The sequence below is a fragment of the Myotis davidii genome, unplaced genomic scaffold (genome assembly GCF_000327345.1).
Source record: "Myotis davidii unplaced genomic scaffold, ASM32734v1 scaffold86, whole genome shotgun sequence".
NCBI lineage: Eukaryota > Metazoa > Chordata > Mammalia > Chiroptera > Vespertilionidae > Myotis > Myotis davidii.
The window spans coordinates 2,768,459-2,795,151 of NW_006298058.1; the positions used below are offsets into that span (position 1 = coordinate 2,768,459).

Consider the following 26,693-nt stretch of genomic DNA (forward strand, 5'->3'; position numbering starts at 1 on the left):
AGCCTTTTCTTTAAGTCATTGAATGCCAGCTGTGATGAATTTTTAGCTAGTCTTTATTTGCAGAAAAGTTAGTACTTAGGTTTTTCTCTGGAAAACAATCCCCTATTGAGGGAACTTTGTCACCATTGCCTGGAACTGAAGCTCTTAAGTTCTTAAGGCTCTTAAGGCTTAAGATATTTTTCATTACAGAGAAGATAGGGTTCAGAGATCAACATCACTTCTACCTTTATTCTTTCTCCTATTATAAGGTTTGTTGCATGATTGAGTTGTCCCCAAGGGATCCAGGAGCATCCCAGGATCTATTTTAATGGTTCCGAGGAGGGCAGAGTGAACAGATGCTAACAGTTGCTCATGTGGATCCTAAAAAGTTGACCAAAGGGGCTTGAGACAGGCCTAAATACCTGGCTGGTCTTGAAACCCACCTGTCCCAGAGAAAGCATCATCTCTGGCAGTTGTGCTAAGCCGGTTATAGGCTGAGGGCTTCCCCAACAGCCTCATCAATGATAGCAAATGGCCAAGAAAAGGGGTTAGACAAGACTTAAGCTTGATCATGGGGCTCCTCCCTTGGTCCTAAAGACCTAAAATAGAAGCCATCAACGTCATGTTACAATGTAATGTAGACATTGCAAAGTAGGGAGGGTACAGAAGAAAAGCCATTGGCAAGCTGTTTCTTCTCTGCTCTCCGTAGGCATTGCAGAGGATAGGTTGATAGCATCCTGAATCACTAATACATGTCTTTATAGGTAGCAGTCAGCTTTATTCCTGAAGTAAAGGGTCTTACAATTTAAGGGGTGAGGAAAGGGGGAAATCGCACATATTACCTGCCTGAGATCTGAAAGTCCTGTTGTCTGGACTAAACATGAAGAGTTAAGTCTGTAGCTGAGTATATAGCTCAGCTGTTTGCCTTACGCCTCCATCTATAATGTCCAGAGGCTTTATGTTTCACAGAAAGTCCTTTGGGACTTAGAAGAAATCCGTTTATGTTATGTCCCCTGTGCCTGACCACCAGAGAGACCCGAGCACCTGTCACTGCTCAGCGCGTCATGAAGAACTGAGGGGGAGGGAGGAAAGGCTTGGCTTAGCCACACACCTTCTCTATCTACAGGGTTTTCAGAATGACTCAGGGCTTGCTTTTGCATCCTTTTTCTTGAAGATTCATGGGCAATAAGAGCATGCAGGACTCGTGCATCTGTCCTCCTACCTGTGCTGCACAATGCAGTCTGCTCTGTCCAGAGGCCAAAAGCCTCTTCATCCCTCTCAGGGATGCTGGACATGACAGAGAATGACCGAGGTGCAAATCGAAGAGTGGGAAGGCAGCGCTAGAAGCCTCTTGGACAAGTGTCCTGTAAAATGAACTTTCTCGTTTTTTTTAAATATATTTTATTGATTTTTTTACAGAGAGGAAGGGAGAGGGATAGAGAATTAGAAACATCGATGAGAGAGAAACATTGGTCAGCTGCCTCCTGCACACCCTCAACTGGGGATGTGCCCACAACCAAGGTACATGCCTTTGACCGGAATCGAACCTGGGACCCTTGAGTCCACAGGCCGACGTTCTATTTGTCTCCCTCTCCTTTCTCCCTGGCCTGTCTGAGAAGAATGAGGGCAGCATTTCTCAATGGGAGAATTTTGCCCCCAGTGTTTTCCCTCAGGGGACATTTGGCAATGTCTGGAGACATTTTTTGGTAGCCACTTTGGGGGAGCACAGTGCTGCTGGCATCCGGTGGGTAGAGGTCAGGGATACTGGTAAACACCATGCAATGCACAGGACAGGCCCCCATAAGTAATTATCCAGCCCAAACTATCATTAGGCACCAGAATTAAGAAACTGTAGCTAGAGTGCAAGTTTCTTTAAAAGCTGCTCCATTTTCCAACGGCATCCTACACAGTCAGACTTTTAGAAAGGGTGCCTGCTCAGAGCAGGTCTGACCTAGATTCTGCTTGTCCCATGTCTCTGGGGTCCAGAAGAAGTAGGAATCGTCCTCATTCTTACTGATGACAAAGCCAGGATCTTGTTGATGACTGCTGTGTGTGAGGCTGCCTGCTTGTGTCAGAGCCCAGGGCTCACGGGGCAAACATCATGCCCTGTGTGGGCCATTCAACTGAATACAGAGAGCTCTTTTGCTCTTGCCACGTGAAGGGAAGGGAACGCAAAGTACTCACGTCATGATAGGGCCTGGGCGTGCCCTGCTTTGGTGAGGGGGAGAGAGTACTTTGCTCTGCCTCATGATCTTGATCTCACAGTTTCCATGCCCACATATTCATTTTCATGCAGAAGAATCTGTCCTTTTTTCTGGATAGCAAAAATTCTAACCTTTCCAACAATCCTGGGGAAAAGCTCACTCTTCTTTGCACATCAGATAAAACTCTACTTATTAGATACAAATTTTATTGTATGAAATTCTTGACACCCTGGGGATGACACAGAAAAATAATTCAATATGAACTTAACATTCCCTTAGTTGCATGGCATCCCATAACTATAAAATAAGATTTTGTAAACTATTACAATTATATTTTAATATGTTTAAGAGGGAAGAACAATTTAGGGGGAATTAACAAATGAGTATGATGAGATGGGCTTGGATGTATATTCTCATTCTGTAAGACTTGTTGATTAACAGCAACTGATTTGTAGCCGTTCAAGTGCAAGGCATTTGTAGGAGCTGAAATGAAAAGAAATGTCTTCTACATGAGGATATAAGTAAGATTTTCCTAAGCCTCATGCAGAATGACTGCACTCACAAACTGGGAAAGAAGGCAACAGTTCCTTAGTTCTTAAATGCTGCTTCAAAGAGCAGAATCAATTGCAGTTCCTCTTAGTGACAGAGATGGGTGTGGAGGGAGGACATCTGTCCCATGGTTGGGCCCAATGCTCCTTCTCTGGACCCTCTCAGCTAGCACCTGAGTCTGAGTATTCAGGTCAAGGCTAGCCAATCAGAAGTTCTCCTGTGTCCAAGGAGGACTCTGGGTCAGTGGAAATGGGATGTGGCTTGCATGTGAAGTGATGTTGACAATGACTAGAAGAGGTAACTATGTGTTGCTGTGCACCTTAGGTGGCGCCATATCTAACATGTATGCCATGCTGATTGCACGCTTTAAGATGTTCCCAGAAGTCAAGGAGAAAGGGATGGCCGCTGTTCCCAGGCTCATTGCCTTCACATCTGAGCATGTACGTGTTTCTGTTCTTTCCAAGTTTAAGGTTCTATTTTGTAAAGCCCGGGTTTACACAATGATATTTAGAAATGCTTTATTCCCAGAGGTTCTCTTCTCAAAAGATTCTTTTTTGGAAAAGAATTAGGGGAGAGAACAGCTGAGTGGTACAATGGGTTAAAATTCTCTTTGAAATTCAGGAAAACTCTCAAAGAGAAATCAGGATGTTTTACCTGCAGTTCCTACACTTCACTTTTTAGTAATAATGTTGTGTGTTGGGGAAGGGTAGGAGGAGAGAAAGCAGACTGACCATGAACTCATTTGGACTATCGATATTACTGCACCTACATAACTCTAAAGTAGCCTGTTGATACAGACTTTGTGTTTAAAAACTCTGACCAGATATCCTACCCTCATGGTACCTTGAATAACTTTAATGTTAACCTTAACCAGAGGTTTTATCACTGTAGAGAAACGGCATAGTGATCTGTCATATCTAATCTCTCAGCCAGGCACAGGCTCTTACCTACCACCAGGCTGCTGGCCAGGCAGGATGCTGGGAGCTTGGGATTCCCATCTTGAATTCCAGGAGGTAGTATTTCATATTCCTTCCAGGGCCTTCGAAAAGTTAGTGCCACCAAGGCATCGCAACAATTGTCCTTCCTGTTCACATAAATTGATTAACAGCTCTGCTAGGCGGCCTGCTTCCTCTCACATACCTAAGACTGTTCCATCACAACCTTTCCTCAAAGTAGCCCAAGGTCTGGAAAACAACTGCCTCAAAGATCAAGCAGCCCTTTGATGGTAGGGGAAATGGAAAATGAGGAGGGCAGAGAGGGGTTTATAGAGAAGTTAGAAGTTCCTGAAAGACATGCCAGGCAGGAGAAGCAGGGAATCATAGTGGGGCCTCAGCTCTACTACAGAACTTTTCTTTTTATGTTTTAACGTATGTGTATGTGTGTGCGTGTGTGTGTGTGTATGTGTGTGTGTGTCTGTGTGTATGTGTTATAACAAGGAAATGAAAGGCAAGTACAGGTTGGAAGCCAGTGAGTACAATTCATAACCACAGCAGTAGCCATAGGATCAAAAGAAACTAATGATTTATGTTAACAAATTATATTTCGCCGTTGTTTTTAGTCATGTTTACCATAAACGTAGTAGCTTAAGACAACATGACTTCATTGGAGGTCAGAATGGAATGTCGGTGAGCAGGGCTGGTGTCCTTCTGGAGGTGGCAGGGGAGCACCCATTTCCTCTGCTCTCTCTGACTTCCGTTTCTGTCACCACGTCTCCTTCTCTGGTTCTGACTCTCTAGCCCACTCTTTTCCTTGTTAGGACCCTTATGATTACTTAGGTCTACCCAGATAACCCAGGTAATCTCCCATCTCAAGACCCTTAACTTAATCACATTTGAAAGTTCCCTTTTTACCATGTAAGGTAACATATTCCCAGGTTGCAGGGGTTGGGATATGGACATCCTTGGGGAAGAAAACATTGTTCATTCTACTAGGGCTAATGCCCCCATCATCAGCTAATTTTAATTTCTCAGCTTCTCCAAAGGTAGAAAAACATGGTGCAATATTTTCTAATTACTGTTTCCCTGCAGTGGATTTGGACCCCTACATAGGTAAATGTTACTTATTCTCAGTCTCAAAAATTCCAGATGCTATTATATTGGGTATCTTTTTCTTTTGGCTTCTGTACTGATTACACAACCTGAAATGAGGTTAATTAACCAACAAGCTGCCCTGTGCTCTCTGGTTTCTGAATGAGTTTCTTGGGCTCAAGCTTCATGCAAACTGGCTTAACCTTACCCAGAAAGCTTGGGTCATGTAGCCTGGGAATGATTTTGCTATGCCTTATTTTCCTGATATCGCAAACTTGGAGTCTAATTCTTCATTTCTAAGGAAAGAAAGGTAATTCAGTAATACAACAACCATTTAATTCTCCCTTCTCTTTTTTGGATCTCTATCCACACACATAATTATGAAATAACATTTGAATTATAAACCTGCCCTGAAATACCAACTGGTTCTAACTGAAGGCTTATTTTTGACAAATGAACTGTTTTTCTAATATCTTATATCTAGTAACTATTTGACTGTTTCAAACACCCTTCCAATTACATCAGCTCATTTGATTCTCATGACAATCTTATGCAACAGGCAGAACAGAGATTGTTACCAGTATTTTACAAATGAAGAGGCTGCAGTTAGCTATGTAGACAGAGACAGGATTAAATGGGTGTTCTGACTCCCAGACCAGTGAGGTCCCTGCCTCGACTACCATGTAGAAACCAGGTTAAAAGTTTCAGCAGCAAAGTTTTGTATACCACAGTTCATCAATGGATTTAACATTTTCTACCTTCCCAAATCAAATTTCCACCAAGAGATTTTCCTTAATGTGAAGGTGATGGTACATTGTTACCTCCCCCAAAGAAAACACCTCATTATCTCAGGGCTGAGCTGGAGGGGGTTTTCCAAGTTTATTGAAAGCACTTTTATGTCTCCTTGAACAGTTGATCCAAATCATTCTGGACATGTGAGACAATAATTTGGTCAAAGCTAAGGAGGGGAAGATGGGGGAGGGTGGAGGTGGTCCAATTCAACAAATATTTATTAACTATATGCTACAATAAACATTTTCCCTCATGCAGCTTATGTTCTATTAGGGTATAGACAGTGGGAAACTAAATAAATATTTAATGCCACATGGTGACAAAAGAATGGGGTGGTAGTGGGCTATTCTACAAGATGGTCATAAAAGGTCTCTGTAAAAATGAAACGTAGCAGAGACCTACCTCGAATGAGGGAGGGAGCTATATACATATCTGAGGAAAGATTTTTCAAGAAATGAAACAAATTCAAAGGCTCAGAGACAACAAGTTGAGCAAGCTCACAGAAGACCAGAAAAGCCAGTACTACCAGATAAGAGAGAGTGAGAGGTGGGGAGGTAGGACACAAGGTAGGGAGAGGTTGGGGGTAAAGGTAGCTAGGTACTGAGGGCTGTCTTTACATACATATATTTTTGACTTCAGAGAGGAAGGGAGAGGGAGAGAGATGGAAACATCAATGATGAGAGAGAATTATTGATCAGCTGCCTCCTGCATGCCCCCTACTGGGGATCCAGCCCGCAACTGGGGCATGTGCCTGACTGAGAATGGAACTGTGACCTGCCTGGTTTATAGGTTGACACTCAACCACTGAGCCATGCTGGCTGGGCATGAGGGCTATCTTAATAATCTTCATGTTCCCTGAGCCCAGAGGAGGATTTCCCTGAAGCCCTGTGGTCCACTGGGCACTGAATCTGAGTCTCAGTTAAATATCTGGGTGTGACTAACAATGGCTTGAAAGAATTAATGCAACTTTCCAAACTGCTTATCTAAATTGTAAAGAGGAAGAGAAGCCAGCATGTCAAAAGACTGACCTGGTTTCTTTCAGAACTTTCCACCGCTCTCCTTACTCTCCCACCATCCCTGAAGGCAGGTAAGGCTGACAGGCACCAGGGCTGCATACAGTGATGGAGCTCATGCCTGTGGCTCCCATCCTCTTGCATTCTCCCTTTGGACAATCTCAACACACTCAGACCCTGCTTCCTTTTTACTTACAATTATTTTATGAGTATAAAATCCCATACTTATTTGAACATTTTCAATGTCAACTGAAACATGTATCCTATGTCTAGATTAATTAATGATATTTTATTAAAAGGTAAATTAGTCTTCTTTTAGTATAAATTAAAAACATATAGGTTTTAACATCTATTATCCTTGAATTGAAATATGCCTTTGTTCTAAATAAGCACTAGATTCTAGCAGAGGGGCCAATTGTTATTTTTTCCAAAATTGGGGAGGCGGGAGGGCCAGAAGGGCATTCATGAGCTCATTCCCCAGCTATTCCACTGATGAACCGATTATTACAACAGTCTTGATGATTTGAGGGACACATCTGAATCCTTATAGCTTCCAATTTTTGTTCATAGTTCTCCTTTCTGAAGCCACCCAGAGCAGTCAGGCTATTCCTCTACTCCCGCCTTGGCCAGTGGTTCTCAACCTTCTGACCCTTTAAATCTAGTTCGTCATGTTGTGACCCAGCCATAAAATTATTTTCGTTGCTACTTCATAACTGTAATGTTGCTACTGTTATGAATCGTAATGTAAATATCTGATATGCAGGATGGTCTTAGGCGACCCCTGTGAAAGGGTCGTTCAACCGCCAAAGGGGTCTCGACCCACAGGTTGAGAACTGCTGGCATAGCCCTTCAGATATAAAGGCCGCACATATGCCACATGACCCTCTTTATCTCTGCTTATGACCATGTGTTCTCTGAGACGTCTCCAGACACTTGGTTTCCAGGCTCCTCAGCATCTAGGTTGCTGCTGTACTCTGGTTCATCAACAAGTGGTTCCAAGAGATGTGGTGCTAAGGGTTACAAATGATTCTCCATCAGCACAGAGAGATGGGCCATTTAAGCTGGCTTCACTGTTTCTTCCTCATTAGGCAGTGTCTCTTTTTTTTGTCTCTCAAGTCTCTTCCTCTTTATGGGTCCCTTGCTATTTTGTGGACAACATCTAGCTATTTCCCTGCTCCCTTTCCTGAAATATAAATGTGTTCAGTATCTAATTTTCTTTTTCATGCCTCATATCACCTTTGTTCCCCATCTTTAAGCTTTCTATTTGGGCATGTGTTTGTCTTTAAGTGTGTGGTATTTGGTACAGTGATCAATTATCCTGGTTAATTGTTCCTCATTTGAGGATCCCTAGCCTTTCCCATTAAATACCAGATGAGAGGACTTCCTCTCATTGACCAGGTGCACCAGATCTCTCACTTATCCCCAATTTGCCACTTGGCAGTTTAGTGCTTACAAGCGCATTCACTGAGGGGCCTAATTTGAGGCTTGTGCTCGCTCAGTGGGGCAGCTGTTTCCTCTGTTCTGTGCCCTCCTGGCAGGGAGACTTAACGCTGTTTTCGCCCTTTCCTGGGTGGCGTAGGGATCTGCTAAGTAAGCAAGAGAGACCACTATTTTTTTTAGTGACGAGGCATGCATCTTTACAAACCCAATTAAGCTTTCTCTCCTAGTTCCCAGGTATCTTGGTAACAAATGTCCACTTTGTCTTTCTGAGGTTGTAAAATGAGGCTAATGGCCCTTTCTCATTACTTCTCAGCTACACTGGGCTTTTTAAACGCCTCTGTTCAGAGCCCGTTAACTGGTTTGCATTGTTTGCTTCTGTTTTAAATGTGATTTCCTCTCGTTTATAAGACACACCCCCTAGAAGTATAATAGCAGTTCCTACGCTGTATATTTACGAATTCAAATAAGTCAAAAGTGGGCCTTTGAAAAGAGAGCCCACTCAGGAACCATAACTTAAAATTCCAGCCAGCAGCCCTTTGGAGATGTAAATTGAGGCAGCGGCTCCCGCTTGGACGGCTTAATGATCTGTAGTTAATAGTAGGAGGCTGCTGAGCAGATGCAGTACAGCTGGGCTTAAGTTAGCCTCTCAGCTTTCCACATTGCACAGTGATACAGCCATTAAAAAAAAAAAAAGATTCAGATTCCTATCCGGAATCAATAACCAAGAGCACGAAGATGTGGCAGTGCTTTGTCCGTGTGGCCTTTCCCACACAGCGTTCTGCCCAAGCCAGGAACCAAGGCCTCCTTCCGGAGCCCAGCCCAGGCCGGGCAGTCACCTGCACAACACATAGCCCCTCCAGCAATCCTGGGACAAAAGGTGCTGAATTTAAAGCCAATCTCTTCTCTTGAGTGCACACAATTTCACTGAACTGTGAGAGAAAACTGAGTGTAACCTCTTGGTAGCAAAATACAAGTTTGGGAGCCATACATACACAGCTGCTGGAGACAGTCGATGTGCGCTTACCCTTGTATATAACATTGGCTTGGATTACTGTGTGTGGGAGTAGCAGGTCCTTTTACAATTTCCAGGGGCTTAGTATTTCACTTAAAAGTCCAAGTGAACTCAACGACAATAGCAACAAACAAACAAGCAAACAAACAAAACATCTATTCAAGAGTGGTCAAAGGACTTGTATAGACATTTCTCCAAAGTGGCCAATAAGCACATGAAAATATGCTCAGTATCACTAATCATAATTATTAGTGACACTGAGCATTGGGGAAATGCAAAGCAAATCCATAAGAGGTATCACTCCACCCCATTAGAATGACTAGTCTCAAAAAAATCCAGAAAATAATTATTGACAGGATGTGTAGAAACTGGAACCATGGAGCAGTGCTGGTGGGAGTGGAAAAATGGTACAGCTGATGTGGAAAGCAGTATGACAATTCCTCAAAAATAGACTTATCATATGACCCAGCAGTTCACTTCCGAGTATACTCCAAAGAATTAAAAGTATGGCTCAAAGAAATATCTGCACACCCATGGTCATACTACAGTATCCATATGGACAAAAGGTAGTAGCCACCCACGTGTCCATGGATGGATGAATGGAAAACAAAACGTGATGTATGTATACAATGAATATGATTCAGCATTGAAAATGAGGGGAATTCTGACATAAGCTCCGACGTGGATGAATCTTGAGGACCTTATGCTCAGTATAACAAGCCACTCACCAAGGGTACATAGTGCACGGTTCCACTTACATGAGGTTCTTAGGATAGCCAGATTCACAGAGACAGAAAGTAGAATGGTGGTCTCCAAGGGTTGTGCAGAGGGAGGAATGAGGAGCTGTTGTTTCATGGGTTGAGTTTCAGTTTTGCAAGATGGAAAGAGATGGATGGTAGTGATGGGTGCACAACAGCATTGATGTACTTAACCCACTGAATTGTGCATTTCTAAATGATGAAGATGGCAAATTTTATGTTATGTAGATTTCGCGACAATTCTTTAAGCCCAACTGAAGGATGCCTTCTTCTCGCAGCAATCCAGGCTTTGGAGGCACAGGTTAGAAATAGGAGAATTGAAAAAAAATAGCTAAGGGAGTGGATTTTGACTTTATATGCAGCTAACTACTAATATGCTTTTTTTTTACAGAGTCATTTTTCTCTCAAGAAGGGAGCTGCAGCCTTGGGCATTGGAACAGACAGCGTGATTCTAATTAAATGTGATGAGAGGTGAGCATGAATATGCAACCCTTGTTCATTAGCAGTTTGCAAATTCCACACATATGTATACCTTTTAGTCTGAAAACCGGTGATGACCACAGGGGCAGAAAACCTGGCTGCAATCCTGGCCACCGCCATTCACTTGCTTTTTCACACGGGCTCTTGCTCGGAGTCGTGGGATGGTGTCCCTCAGTGCCACGGAGCCTTCCATGGCCCTTGACTGAGTCAGAACCTTTGTTAAATCTATCAAAATATTCTGCACCAAGATGGTGCACAAGGACATTCATCAACACCAACAACTTGATCACTGATTTATGGTGATGTCATCATTCTAGGAACCCTGGATGGTGTGCACTTGATGGAGCAATTACAGAAGGGGGTGGGCGCATTTTAGCGAGTAGGGAATAAATAATGCCTCAGCAACTCATCAGCTTTGTGCTGGAACCAAAGAAGAATCCATGTTTTCATTGACACCCATACCTTCATAGGCACTCTGTGAATAGGTGGGGAGGGGAAGGGGAAAGGAAGATTTAATAGCATTTTCAAGATATTCATGTAAATTATCATTAGCCTGTAACTTGGAACCTATAAAAATTAAATTAACCACTTATTTATTGGTATGAATTTATGGGACAGACATTTATGATTGCCCACCATACCACTAAGCTCTAGAAAAAGATAAGGCATAATCCCAGTGCCCCGACAGAATATGATCTAAGTGGAGAGATGGAGTAGCATCAGAAGAGACATTGATATGGTTGAATTGTGTGGCCCAGAATACACATTGTATACCAGGGGTCTTCAAACTACGGCCCGCGGGTCACATGCAAATACAAATATTGTATTTGTTCCCGTTTTGTTTTTTTTACTTCAAAATAAGATATATGCAGTATGCATAGGAATTTGTTCATAGTTTGTTTTTTTAAACTATAGTTCAGCCCTCCAACGGTCTGAGGGACAGTGAACTGGCCCCCTGTTTAAAAAGTTTGAGGACCCCTGTTGTATACATTGATAAGGTTGAAAGGCTTCATGCAGCAGCGAGGGCTTGAACTGGATTTTAAAAATTGGAGATGAGTTGGAAACGGGGGTGGGGACAATAGCAGAAGATTGAGTACCACCAGCAAAGCCACAGAAGCAGCAATGAGCTTGTGGGGCTCCAGGAGGGGAAGGGGACAGCCATAGCAAACATGTCTGGCCATGTGGGTTTTTGAAAACTCAAAAAACCAAACTGATTAATAGCCACACCTCCCTATGGAAGATAAAGTTACAATAGCCTGCCATGTTCTTGTTCACACCTTTATATATTGCCAGAATTTGTTTGCAAGGAGTGCACATTTCCTCTACAATGAGAAAAAAACAGTGGTGTTTTCTTTTTTCTTTTGGGGGATAAAAAGCTAAACTTAGCATTTGAACTTGATGAGTGTGGACACCAGGTAACTTGCAAGCATTTTTATCTGCCAAGGGCATGAATAAAACACCCTTCAGGGAGCAAGGAAGACGAGAGACTGGTCAATGACTCTAGCAGTAAGATGGGCGTAAAATGATAGAGGACTGGAGTGAGGTGAACACATTCTGAAAAAGGAACCGCTTTATACTTTTAAGGCTACCAGTCTTCCTCACTATCAGGTACTTGAGGAGAAAATTGGTACAGACACAAAATTTTCTAACTGGGGATAAAGATTTAAATAACACAACATTTCCTTAATCTGTAGCCAAATGGTTAAAGTAATGAGCCTGGAACCCAGGGAAGAATTGTCTGAGAGGCCATGTTTTTTCCAATTCATAGGTGTTATTATATATATAAATATATATATATATAGTCCCAAAATTCACACAAGAAGTAATTTTGATAGAAAATACAGGTTTATAATTAAAAGTTGTAAATTTTTTATTGATTCATAAAGTATACAGTATAGGGTTATTGGGAGAGGAGTGAGAGAAACATCAATGATGAGAGAGAATTATTGATGGGCTGCCTTCTGCACGCCCCCTACTGGGGATCGAGCCCACAACCTGGGCACATGCCCTTAACCGGAATCGAACCCAGGACCCTTCAGTCCACAGGCCAACTCTCTATCCACTGAGCCAAACCGGCTATGGCTTTGTATCTGCTCTTGAGTTGAATCCCAATGGGAGGATAGATTATCTGGGAGAGCAGAGGGGGATCATGACGCCACTCCTTATGGCACCAATATTGCTTCTGCTCCTGTGAAAATCAGGCTGTGACCATGGAAATAGCCTTGGGAGGAGTCCACTGAGCCTGCCCTCCAGGTATTTATGAGAGCAAAAGGCTGAGCTGAGGACATCCGACTGTCCGGAGGCAGCAGCATGCTCCATAGAGAAGTGCAGGCCTAGAAGAAGGAAAAGCAAAGTGTTGCAGGGAAAGAAACCACTGACAGGGCAGCTGGGACAGAGGCCAAAGGTGTCTGTCATTCAGCACCTGTAGGGCCAAGGGGCTTTGTCTCCTTCTGCTCAGGGGCCTTGTGAGATGAGGAGGGGAGGCACAGAGCAACACAGGAGAAAGAAGAAAGAGAAAAGAAAAGAGGGGGAAACGCATATGAAATAAAAGGCGGGAGAAATAAGGACTAGAAGAAAAATCTGTGGTGCACGTATGAAGTGAAGTGATGCAAGGAGGAGGGAAGCAGGGGGAATGGGAGTGGCAGCAGGAAACATTTTTAACATTTAAAAAGCAATATATGCTCACTTTTAAAAACGTAGAAAATAGCAGGGAAAAGTCATAATTCTCCCACCCAAAGATTGTACTACATTGCTGTCTAAACCTTTGAGTCTCTTTTTAAGCATAGAGGTTTATTCTTTTTTCCCCTCTCTTTTGAATAATATTTACATTTGTGATCATCTTTCTTTTTTTAATTAAACATGATAACATAAATATATTTCTCCATTATTACAAATACAACACACTTTACATAATTTTTGAGGCGTGGCTGTGGGAAAACATGAGAGTACGCTGTTTAAATAAATCTCCGCTCCAGGAGTAACCGGGACAAACGCCGATCCATGCCTGTTTCCTCAGCTAAGGAAAGGAAAGAGTAATGGCACCTGCTTCATAGGGTTGTTGTGCAAGTTACATACATTGACAAATGTAAAACGCTAAAAATGACAGCTAGAACAGAACAAGCACAAAATATTAGTCCCCTACTGCTTATTTCCCTATTTCTGGTGTTGCTCTTGTAAACAACCTTTACATCCTTCAGGGGACGTTCTTACGGGCCCAGGGCTTCTGCATCTATGGTTATTTCTTTGTATTATTGCTAACCTAAAATCTATGAATATTTACAAGGAAAGTGACACATCAGGCCATATTGCCTTTCAATAGGTTTCATGAATCTACTCCTAGCAGTATTGTATGAGAACATTTTGGAAAAGAAAATTAAAGCTATGTTGGTAGCTACAGATAGTTTTTGAATCTAATAATTCACACCATCTGTATAGCATCAGTTTAAGATTGAGAGCCTGGTCTTGATGGATTAAGTGACATTGACATATTTGGAGCCAGGGGCCAGGACAAGGCCTTGAGCAGTCATCTGCAGCCACAGTTCCCACTGGAAGCTGCTCAAACCCTCCCAGTGGCCATGTTCCTCTTATTATCTATCAAGTCCCCGTGAAAATCAGGCGTGCAGTTCAGAAATCACCTGAGACAGACAAAGTTTCTCCTAGTGTGCTTCACAAAGTTCATGCCGACTTTGCAAAACATGAACCTGGACCTGCTCTCTAAGGCTGTCCCTTCTCACAGCACTTTTTCTGACACTGCTCATCAGTCTATTGGTGACTGGGTGACAGATTTTGTCTTGTTCTGCAGATAGTTGAAATCATATATATATATATGATTTAAAGATTATATACTTTTTATGATTTATCTTAAAAGATATCAATTAAATTTAAATTGGTTTTTATATTAAAAATTTGGTTCAGATCACAGAATTAACCCCCCTTTTTAAGTAGGCCACTAAGCAATATATTTTGAATTCCTAATTATTTCAGAGAAAACACAAAATTTTATTTTCTCAAAAATAAATTTCTATACTTTAGGCATTTAGTTACCACAACTATAAAATTTCTCCCAATTTAATTTGAACCTTAAACTTTTAGAGCTGGCAAGTCAAATATTTAGCATTTCTCAGATTAAGCTGCTAGAGCTCGGTAGCAGGCATGTAGCCATATAAATGCAAATTAGTTACATTCTTTTTGCTGGAAATATGACCAGCCCCAAGGAGAGGAAGCTGGGAAGCTGCTGGCAGGAAACTTTGATTTACCTGCCTAATTTTAAATGACCATATTTTTCTGCTGGGGGAAGGGCTACTAGCCCCTTCCTCCATTAAAGAGGTGCAGCTAGCTTCCCCCTCCCCCCCACCAGGCTATTGGACCTTTATAATTAATATATTATTTATGCTTCAACAATTTTTTTGAAATTTAAATCCAATTATGATTATCTTAAGGCATTTTCTTTGGCAAATTTTTGTAAGATAAACAATTTACTGGTTTTCTTGGTGGCTTTAATGTTAACTTTTGAACATTAAAAGTCCATTATTGTTTAAATAAACTACTTTTTATTATGGGAATACCAATCTTGTTGCTAGAACCAGCCTGAATCTTTTTTTGGTTCCTTTCTGCCATCTTTCTGAAGAAAAAACAGTCTTGGTTTTTCTACACCATCCGTAAAGAGAGCTAAGTTTAGCTCAAAACTTTTTTAAAATCCGAAATCGGACTTTGCACGCATTTGTTTTCAGCTAGATTTTCTCTTTACACGTGTACAGAAATCCCAGACACATCTCTAAATTTTGTAAAACTTTTCATGGCGAGAATGAGACTTTTTAAATTAGTGTGCTCGGGGAGGGGGCGTCCATACAGGATCGCCGCGTGTCTCCCTTCCCCCACCTCCTGTTTGCTTTGGGGGAAGTTTCAGATACTGACCTGGCTGCATTTCTCTTTTCAATTAAACTAAAGGCATGCTTAATAGATAATGACAGATCAACAAGACCAAATCAAAGTTCTTTTCCCAAATCTTTTTTTATTCCATTTTCCAAAGTAATAACTAGCTTTCAGACTTATTTATTTTTATTGCTTAAAGTATTACAAAAGGTATTACATATGTGTCCTTTTTTTTTCCCCCGCCCTTGACAATCCCCTGGCCTCCCCAGACTTATTTTTGCCAGAATTAGCTTATCCCAACACGTTTTTAGGTAATTTTTAAACAAAGCATTAAGTAGTCTTTTTGTGGGAGAGCTGATGGCTCTGCCCTCTCCAGCTGCTTTTGAGATCAGAAGCTGAGGATCTGGTGGTTTTTTAGAAATTATAGGTTTTGATCCTCAAAACAAATTAGGTATTTTATTATTTGAACAAGAAACCACATTAAAGATGATCACTGCATTCTTTTATCAGCCTGATTTTAAAAAGTACCTTTTAATATTCCAATTTCTTTGTAATTTTGCCTTTTAATCCAATTCTTCCCCATTATAATCTGAGGAAGGCTTTAGCTAAAGGAACTAAGTTCTCCTTGTCTCGGAACCCCTTGCTTTTTATTAACACAATTTGTCCTAAGGCAAGGTAGATATACACTTCAAGGGGTAGGGTTAGGTACAGAATCCATTGTCAGATTAGAGGAAATGCCTCCAGTTGTTCAGGTGTTTGGCCAATAGGAAGCAATAACATGTAGATCAAAATGCCCTGAGCTGTCTGGCAGCAAGCAATCATTTAATGCATCCTTTTCAGGTTTGGGGAAATGCATCTTCAGATGATTCAGCCCTGCTGACATGCTGAAATTGACTTCCGGCACCTAGTGCCCTATAGTGTTTTACATTTACTATTTCATTTGATCCTCATGTAAACCTTGTGAGGCAGGTGAGTACAAGGACGAACTAAGTGCTTCAAGTACACACAATTAGCACAAGGTTTGGAGCAGGAGCCCAGTTTATTCTGTCTCCTCATTTCAAATGTTTAGCCACATTCAGCTGCTTCTCAGAGCCTTATCTAAGGCATAGTGCAGTGACTCTTCCTATAAATGGTAAGTCGTTATCACTGATGTTGTGTTGCTATTAACAGTGATCATAACATTAGTCACTTTCTAACAGGAAGGACTCACACATCCTTTCTTCTTTGCGCTCGTGCCTCTGTGAACAGAGCCAAGCTCTCCTCACTTAGGAAAGGCTGGTAGAATTACTACAAGGTCAGCAGGTCAATGAGCAGGTCACCAATGACTCAAGCACCCCATATGTGCCCATTGGAAGGCCTGCCTGGAGGTACACACTCTGCAGGAACAGCCCCTTTAGGTAGGATGGGTAGCTTTCTCCTTCAGGGCCATGAAGGATAGCCATGAATCTGAGTCAAAAATCCACACATGATGTAATCCATGTTTTTTGCCCTTCCCACAAGGAGAGGATTTTTCCTGCTGGCAGCTCTAGCTGGCGTTGTGGCATTTTCCCCAGGCAACTTTATGCAGTTATCTGACCCTACAGCATCATGTGAATTTTCAAAGGCTACTGCTAATCGGGAATTTAATGCACAACCGCAACATTCAAAGCAGCAGTCTGGTTCAAGGGCCTTACTTTAATGTTGCTTTCTTATTAGTAAACACCAACAACTAACAGAAAGCAGCGTTACAGAGCCGGTCACCACTTATCTGAGGGCCTAAAGGTTGGATGTGTAAACATTGAAGAACTTTTGGCTATAGAAATGCTTTTAGAACAGACAGAGGATGCGACAGCTGCCATCTGCAGCTGCCCTGCACCAAGAGATGCTGGGCCGGAAAAGCCAGGACTGGCCAGACAGCTCCTAATCCTCAGAAGAGCCTGCTGGTCGTCGCCCAATGTACTCGCCCACAGCACACAGGCAGGCAGGGCCGCATAGGGCCACATCGGGAGCTCCTTTTGCTCACTGCCCCAAGCCATGCTGGCTCAAAACCATGGGTCACATGAAAGTGCTTGGCTAGTATGTTACCCAGTTATTTAAGTGCCTACCAGGTTAAATGTTCCATTTCTAAAACAGTATTTCTTGGAGCTAGGTCTACCCGCTTTCGCATCACCCTGGGTGCTTATTAGAAATGCAAATTCTTATGCATGTTTGTCTACTAACTATGTTATTATGTAGCTTCCTTATTGGCATGTGAGCCCTGGGGAGTAGAAACTGGCTGTTTACCCAGTGTTTAGCACATAGTAAGTGCGCAATAAATACTTGTGGGATTCATGAATTCCTGGGTCTTATAACTGACTGACTGAATCAAAATCCCTAACAGCGGAGCCAAAGAATCTGTGTTTTAAAGGCACACACAGCCCTAACCAGTCAGGATAGAGGGTCGGCCCCTGGACTGAAGGGTCCCGTGCTCCGTTCTGGTCAGGGGCACATACTTCAGTTGCAGGCTCCATCTCAGCTCTGGTTGGGGTGCGCATGGGAAGCAATCAGTCGATGTGTCTCTCTTACATCAATGTGGTCTTTTTATTTCTCTCTCTTTCTCTCTCTCCCTCCCTTCCACACTCTAAAAATCAAAGGGAAAAGATAAATATTCTTGGATGAGAATTAACAAAAATAAAAATTAAAAATAAATAAAGGCACACACAGGTGATTTTTATGTGCACTAAAATTTAAAAACCATTATTCTAAAGTATTTCAGCCAATTCTAAGATAAATGGAAAAAATGAAAAATTTTGTCTCCAGAGGCCCCCACACTAGCTGTCTGGTCAAAGAATAAAGTAAACACAGTAATATCATCCTTGAGTTAAACTTTGCCTTCTAATCACACACCTCCAACGAATGTTGAGTTGCCACCTGCTGTGTGCCAGGCTCTGGGTTCTGAAGTGGACAAAATAAATATGGGAGTGGAAGACAGAGTACCTTTATTTTGCTTAATAATAGCTCCAATGTGTAAGAGTAGTAATGTTGACAATTCAGATACCAAAGGGAAGCCATAAAGTGCTGTCTTTAAGTGAAAAGGTGAATAAAGACAATAAGCTGTAGAGAGAGAGAGATAGAGAGACCACATTTTCTTAACTTTTATTACAGTATATTGCCTAATTGTTCTATGTTATTATTAGTTGTTTATCTCTTACTGTGCCTAATTTATAAATTAAACTTTATCATAAGTATGTATGTATAGGGGAAAACATTATAGCCCTAGCTGGTTTGGCTCAATGGACCTAAGGGTCCCAGGTTCTATTCTAGCCAAGGGCATGGACCTTGGTCCGGGCCATGCAAGAGGCAACCAATCTATGTGTTTCTCTCACATTGATGTTTCTCTCTGTCTTTCCCTCTCTCTTGCACTATCTCTAAAAGATTAATGGAAAAATATCCTCGGGTGAGGATTAAAAATATAAACAAACAACATATATATGGGGTTCGGTACTATCTGCAGTTTCAGGCATCCACTGGGTGTCTGGGAACATACCCCCATGGATAAGAGGGTATTGACTACTCTATGCTGTTTCTCTAAAACTGATAATCTCTGAAGAGTTCATAAAGAGTATAGAAAAGGATGGACTAACTGCACCTGGGTTGTTTGACATTATGTGTTTATTATGACTAAAACTTAAACTCTCTCATAGGCATGTATGTATAAGAAAAAAACATAGTATATATGTATAGGGTTTGGTTCTATGCATTGGAGGTCTTGGAACGCATCTCCATGCCTCAGGGGGGCATATTGCATTTGATAAGCTTGCCCCTTCCTGCTGCCCCACAGCTCGCCAATACAGAAATGGAACCAACTGTATGTTCATCACTGCTTTCCTGGAAGACTTGAATGACACCTCTGATCCATGAAATTTAGATATTATCTTAAAGGATTTATCTTATCCTAAAAGACTCCAATCTTCCCAAATAGGTTTCCTATATCTTTGGCCTTTCGAGTTTATGCCGGAAGCTGCTCATTTTATTTCTAGTGACAACCAGCCTTTTACCAGCTTTTGATCTTGGGCAGTCACGTTGCCTCTCTTGGCCTGTTTTTTCATTTGTAAAAGGAGACAATTAAACTGGAGTCAGGTTTGAGCCCCTTCCAATTCTAATGTGCCTTAATCTGTGATACCTTACTGCCTAAACTGAACAGAACATGATTAGATGAGGAGATAGCGATTGTCAAGCTAGTTCACCTAAACTTTGCAAGGCAGACAGGTGATTGGTTTTAGTAGACCAGGTAAAATTGGGAATTTGTAAACAATTTCTGGGAATTCTCTCAATTTCCATATACTACAAAGGCACTACAGTAAATGTAATGTGCTTAGAACTTTATATAAAAGATAAATATCTGCATTTCCTCTGAAAGGTGAACATTTTGCTTATAGCAGGGCTGGAGTGGGGTGTTTCAGCAGTCTGGTCTAGGAGAGGTGAAAATCACTCCTTCAAGGTTGCTCCCAGGCTAAGCTGTGAAGTGAAGAGAGAAACACAGGGAGTGAGATGCCCTCCCCACCTCTGCACTCCCTCGGTCCCTCCTCCTGTCCCCGTTGCATACAAGTTCCCCAAAGGTGGCTGCTCCGAGGTGGAGTGCATCCTTTGTACCTAATGCACATTCAATGTCTTTGTTCGTTACTCCCCTGTCTGACTAATCACTATTAACTTGTCCATTACCATCGCCAGGTAATTGCCTTTTAACTGCTTTTCTTTGGCAAACAGCTTCGCATAAATCAGTGGTTCTCAACGCCTTCAGGCCTAATGTCTGCTTTATATTCCGACTATTTGCAGCACCTCCTTTATTAGCCTGAAATGAAAATTGTAGAAAATATAACTTACCTGCTCACTATATAATGCACAAATTATGTTTTTAAATGGAGAGATGGTAGCACAATAACAATAAAATAACATTTCAATATGCAAAACCGTAGGCATGATCACGCTAGGAGATGTGATGAAGCAGCCCAATTCTCGTGCTATATCTGGACTCACAGGGACAGCCACGGATGGACTATTGAGCTAGTGACAAACACTACTGCCCCTCTTGCTGCTCACTCACTGCTAGTAGCACCCTCCCACCATTTATTGTTCCAACCTCCTCCTCATAGCGTATTTCTCCAAATTGCTTTATAAAAACACACCTAGATCAAGGACCTTGCTGTGAAAAGTTTAACCGGTCTAGCAAACTCAAGAGAGCTGTGTTGGTTGAAAGAATATTTCACTCCTCTGGTCCTCTGTACCTACTCTGTCTGCCCTTTGCCTGGGCTTCCCCAAACGTCTTAGATAGGAATGTCACAATACATAACAACTTTCCCAACAACAAAAGCTAACATTTATTGAATGCGTCCCATATGTCAAATACTTTTAAAATACTTTGCATTTATTAACTCATTAAGTCCTCATAACTCTATGAGTGATACTATTGCCACTATGTTCTAGGGTTAGTAATAATAATACACCCAGGGAAATTAAGAAACTTGACTAAGATCACACATCTCGCCACATCTGGCTTCTTGGAGAAATCAACTCCTCTGGTGGTTATAATAGTGGAGTTTTAAAGCAAGCAGAGCACTATTTGTGTTTTTATTTTAGGAAGAAGCATTATGGGGATGAAAGGATGTTTTTCCTCCAATTCCTGTTTGAAATTTGAGTTTATGAGTCCTTGTCCTGCTTCATGATTGTAGCACTTAGCATGTAATTAGGTAGCTTTTTGGCTTAATATTTCATTCAAAGGCTTCAGAATGCATTTTCTCATCTTGGTATTTTGTCTGTATGTGAAATTGCAGGTCCATCCATTAGAAGATTTGAAATACAAGTCTTTTTCTGCACTCTCCCTCCATTGCCAAATGTCTTGCTCCAAAGCAGCCTTGTTTTAACCGAATTAAGAGGATGACCTGAAAAGCAGGGTCTGTGCCGAGTGCACAGTGGTCAGGAGTCCCCAGAACCTGCCAGATACTGCAACCTTGCATCATTCAGGGAGGAAATGCATTTCTTTCTGAAAAGCGACGAGAGTTGTTTAAACTGATTATTATCATCAACGGTTTAGGGTTGGATTTTTACCCTCATGTTGCCGCTTGTCAAGGACAAAAAAGTAAATTATTCAAAGCAAATCTATACAGTAATCTATTTTTCCTTTCAGGGGGAAAATGATTCCATCTGACCTTGAAAGAAGGATCCTTGAAGCCAAACAAAAAGTAAGTTTTTGTAGGGAGTTTCATCTAGCCCATGACAACCTAAGGGTACAAATTTGTAGTCCGATCCAGTGGAGAATGCACTTCGGTTTTATTATTTAAAAGAGGACCCAAACCTCAGCCTCCCAGCCTTAATGAGAATATGGAATTTTGCATCTACTCATTACTTATTTCTCTGGTTTGTAGACCTGTATTTCTAAAGGTCTAAGTTGCTGAATAAATAACATCCACAATAATATTGTAGGAGTTTCCAAAGCATTTGTCTTCGTGTGTGAAGAGGCTTGGCATCAAGCAGACACATTTGAAAAATCAGAAAGTGGAAAATATCAGAATGCTAATGCAGCGTGTCAGTTACTGCTGTGAGGTTATTGGAAAGGGGCCATTTTTTCCCTGCCTGTACACATACTGGTATGTCTGGCTCTCTAAACGCCTTCTTTTTCAGAAACCATTTAGAACTCTTTAGAAGTAACAAGTTCTGGAGACCTGCTACAGAGTCCCACAAAGCTCTGGAAAGTCATGTACATCCCTGGATGGTTCGCAAGCCAGAGAGCTTATTTCTAGAATTCTCTTAATTAAATTTCCACTGAATATAACTACAGAGCCTAGTTCAACGCTCTAACACCTTTTAATTATTATGGACTCAGGAATAATTATTTCTATTTACATGCCTTTTCTCCCCTATAAATTGGCAGTGGGAGGTTCCCCTTGTTTATGTACTGAAACTACTTCTTTAAGGTAAATCACCGATTAGGCCTTTGCTGCCACCTACAGACTGACTGTGTAACATCATGTTGTAGCACGTGGAGTAACATGTTCATCTATTTGAGTCATTTTCTGCCTTCTTTCAGCAGCCATCTCTTATTTCAATCAATTTCATTTGGCCAGGGCCAGGCAGACTGAGAACTACTAACACGCATAAAAGTCGGGGGTTATTGTTTAGCTCCATATGAATCCTCTTCTCTAAGACTCCAAATAAGTTATCTGAGGATTTTCCAAATAGGAGTGATGAGCTGGTTGGAGTTCCTTCTCATTGTTCTCTTTTCTGCTGATTTATTAAGTTGAGGTCCTTTTATGAACAAGAAAGACTAGAAAGGTAGCAAAGGGTAGGAGGAAAGGCCAGAAAGCCTCCCTAGAAAATATAAATGCCCACATATGTAATACCCTTTGTAATACTTTTAGCAATTAAAAAAGAAAAAGAAAGAAAATATAAATGACTGGTGAGCACCACAAAGTGTATTCACCTCTGGGTCCAGCGTAGCCTCTTCTGAGAACTAGGATGTCTTCTGTTCCCGAGGAATGGCCTGGAGAACCCCAGTCCTGGAGTGTGAATATTGTCCCTACCAGGCTCTGAGATTTCAACGCCTTTCTGATGGCTCCAAAAATGCACCTGAAAGGGGGAGCGGGGGGCGGGGGGGATTTCCTTGTTTTTGCCAGCTATTTTAAAGAATCTTTGAACCCCTGTTTTACATGTCTTGGGGCTTTCTCATTTGCATAGGGATTTGTCCCTTTCCTTGTAAGTGCCACAGCTGGGACCACCGTGTACGGAGCATTTGATCCCCTCTTAGCTGTCGCTGACATTTGCAAAAAGTATAAGATCTGGATGCATGTGGATGTAAGTATCCCATAGGCCTACCGCTAAAATGTCCTTGTGCATGTTTCACCTGGGGCGCATGGAATGAAATTTGTCCTCTCTCTCTCTCTCTCTCTCTCTCTCTCTCTCATTCTCTCTCTCTCTGTAATATTTCAGCTTTTAATAACTGAAAAGACAAAAATAGCTCACAATTGACAAAATATACAAATTTACTGGAAGCAATATGAGGTTGATTATGCCTTAATGTTCCCGACATGATAATATTCTTACTTCTTTGGCCAGCACCTGAGCTGAGCACTTAGTTCTTAATCCATTGAGCCACATGTCCTTTGTACACACACATGCAGAGTTTACTGCCCTGCAAGAATGTTCACATGGATAAACAGGAATTGCGTTTATATAGGAAACACAAAACCTTTTGACAAAGGTTCAAAAAACTCAAGTCAGGTATTTATATATACTGAGAAGAAAGCAGACTTGACAGCTTGCTAAGAAATACCTACCACCACATTTCCAATTTCGTAGCTTGATCAGCTAAGGTAAACTAGATGTGAGAATTTTGACTGTAGGCTTAGTCACACTAAAAAAAAAAAATGCCCATGAAAACATTTTCAAATGAAAAACTGTCCATTTTTAGAAAGACAAATTGAAGGGATTTAAATTTAGGCCAGTATTTTTCAAAGTGTGGCTCAAGATTAGCTGCTATCTGCAAACTGTTAACGATCCAGGATTGAAATAAGGAGTTGGTGTCAAAATATCGCTAAGCACAGTATTTGGTAAAGCTGACTTTTTTTTTTTTATTATTGTGTGGCTATCTCAGTGAAGGAAGCATAAGCTGATTCTGGTGCAAGAATGTTGATGAGTAGCACTGACTTTAGGTCATCCTGGCTTTATGATAAGTATTCAGAGAAAATTATTTCCCCTCTCTTTAGGAGCAGAAAACATTTAGAGGCTAGGCTAGATAAATTTCTATTATTCCAGAGGTATAGTCTGCATAGTAATTACCAAAGGTCTTTCCCTTCCATGGGTTACAATGTGAGTTGTGCATTGGGCTACCAGAGACCCCTTTGTTTTACACATGAAGACACTGAGAAAGGGTTGAACAACTTGAGTACCTTCAGTGACCTGGTCTCGGAACTGGGAGTCTGTTAAACCTTGCTAGCTGATTCAGGAAGACAATTACCCTGACTGCTTTAAAAATAGCAATGTCTGTGTGTCCTACACTAACAGATACTGTGGTCTCTCTTCCAGGATTATAATTACAACAGAGCTGGAGGTCTTTTAACCAACTGTATTAGCTTTCTTTGAAACACATCAAGTTTACTACTTATTCTCTTTAATGTTTATACATTCTATAATTAAGCTAAAAAATCTTAAAAGATTACACATTTGGAAAAGAACTGAATTACAACAAAGTGGGGGAGGGGGGGGATTATACCCTAACAGTGGTGGGTTTTTTTCCTTTAAAATCCCAGAAATATTTTTTACCAACAAAGAAGGTTAATATCTTCCAATGAATCTCTATCTTAACATCCTATTTTTAAAGATTACTCTACCAGTTCAAATCTTAAAACTTGAGAAAAAAATTTAAGGGCCATGTTCTAATTGCTCAATTAACTCACTGGTACAAATCTCTCCTGCTTGCTTTTTTGGTGGTAGGTTTTTTGTTTGTTTGTTTGTTTGTTTTGCTTTTGACAGAGAAATTAGCTTATCCAAAATTACACAGCAGTGAAATTGGATTGTGAAGCCGCGTCCTCCCTCTGGATTCATTCAGAATTGCCAAAAGAGTTTTCCTTGCAACTTGGAAGATGTTTAAAGGGTCCCCAGCCCATGTTCTCAACCCTACACTGTACAGATAATAGGTTCCTTGCTCTGAGATGAGGAGCTTCACTAGGACTGAGTGCTGACGATGGGCTGTGGGGAGAATCTGTCTCTTTCTCTTGCAGACTGAGGGAAGGTGGCCCCAATGTGGCTCCTTACACCATATAAATGAGGGATGGAGTGTGAAACCTTAGAATAGACCCCTAATTTAAACTTCGAAAATCTAGTTTAATTGATTTAGACTCCCAGTTCCGAGACCAGGTCACTGAAGGTACTCAAGTTGTTCAACCTTTTCTCAGTGTCTTCATGTGTAAAACAAAGGGGTCTCTGGTAGCCCAATGCACAACTCACATTGTGACCCATGGAAGGGAAAGACCTTTGGTAATTACTATGCAGACTATACCTCTGGAATAATAGAAATTTATCTAGCCTAGCCTCTAAATGTTTTCTGCTCCTAAAGAGAGGGGAAATAATTTTCTCTGAATACTTATCATAAAGCCAGGATGACCTAAAGTCAGTGCTACTCACCAACATTCTTGTACCAGAATCAAAGCCACACAATTAAAAAAAAAAATCTGGAAGGTGGCCAACCCGTAAGTTGTCTGGGGTCAAGGAGACGCTCACTGTTCTGAAAGATACTAAACTATAGAAATTTAAGCAGTGAAAAACTTCTACCTTTTTTCCTTGTATGATCTTCCTTTTTCAGGCCGCTTGGGGTGGGGGATTGCTGATGTCCCAAAAACACAAGTGGAAGCTGAGTGGCGTGGAGAGGTACACACATTTTTCTTGTTCACAATGTTAAGCGTGAAAGCTAAATGTTGAAAGCAAGTTACACCCGATTTCTAAGAGCTGTTGTATACAGGTGAGCCCATTCTGTGCAGTCCTTGTGTGCCTTGCCTTATGTGGTCATATATGTATGTGTAAATATCGTGTGTAATCAACAAAAAGAAACCAGAGCCTATATCGAATGGTGCAGGGGGGATATCTCTCAGACACACAGATTCCCAACTGGGGCCCACGGCTCACCAGAGAAATCAGGAATGACCTTTCTAGGATCTCTGAACCATCCACCAAAATTGTTTAAAACTTTCCTAGGGAGACCTATGGCTTTTGGGTTCCATAAAGGAAAACACCCACTGCTTTAAAGAAACCAGTAAATAATTTAGCAAAGCAAATAAACACCTTGTAATTTATGACAGGTTTGGGATTCAATGGCCACTTTACTTAAAGTGGAACATGATATTTTTTTTCCTGATACAACTCTGAGGGATGCCGCAAAGCACCTTTATTCAGAAACTAAGGAGTAAATCATTGAGAAAAAGCCATAAAACACAAAAGAGATATTATTTGATTAGTGTAAAGCATATTCGGATCCAAAGCAAACAGAAAACAAAAAATCATAGAATGAAAAACCAGCCTTGGGCTCTGGACCACATGCAGAGGGAGCTCAGAGTTCCCTGTTCTCCCATCACGACATCGCAGGTCAACTGCTGTGGTGAACTCTGACACTCCAGGCAATTGAGCAGGCCTGAATTCACTGGAGGCTGCCAGATTCCCAGTGTGCCCTGCCAAGTAGCCAGATGCCGCCCAGGAAAAGCTTTCCACTGGCTCTGCCCCCGGACAGCTTGGCACAATTTCTGTTCCAGGATGAGGAGTCAGGCTGGTGGCACGTGGGAGCATCTGTCCCCACTGGGCCTGCAGGGCAGCCAGGCCAGAGCCAGTACCCAGGGAATCTGGGAGTAGAGAGAGGAGTGGGGTTGCTGAGGTGGAGTCAGGGGCACCCTGCCTCATTAGTGAAGAGAAATCTGGGAAGACTCGACATAGACCAGCAGGGTCGCTGTCCGGAGTCGCTGTCCAGACTCTCTGCCCTTGCTCTGGTTGCAGGTTCCTGAGGGTGTGGGTGGATGAGGACGGGCCTGTCCCTTCCTACAGGGAGCCACTTCTAGTCTCTGCTTCTGGTC

At 41.7% G+C, this 26,693-nt stretch overlaps 1 protein-coding gene across 1 annotated transcript in view; it reads left to right on the plus strand.

Moving 5' to 3' along the window:
- Positions 1-26,693, plus strand: part of GAD2 (glutamate decarboxylase 2) — a 60,376-nt gene that overhangs the window by 9,661 nt on the left and 24,022 nt on the right. Inside the window, exons 7-11 of the mRNA XM_006773823.2 lie at positions 3,057-3,172; positions 10,166-10,245; positions 21,269-21,323; positions 22,816-22,932; positions 25,439-25,503. Of these exons, the coding sequence (XP_006773886.1) occupies positions 3,057-3,172; positions 10,166-10,245; positions 21,269-21,323; positions 22,816-22,932; positions 25,439-25,503 (433 nt within the window). The remainder of the gene's footprint in view (positions 1-3,056; positions 3,173-10,165; positions 10,246-21,268; positions 21,324-22,815; positions 22,933-25,438; positions 25,504-26,693) is intronic.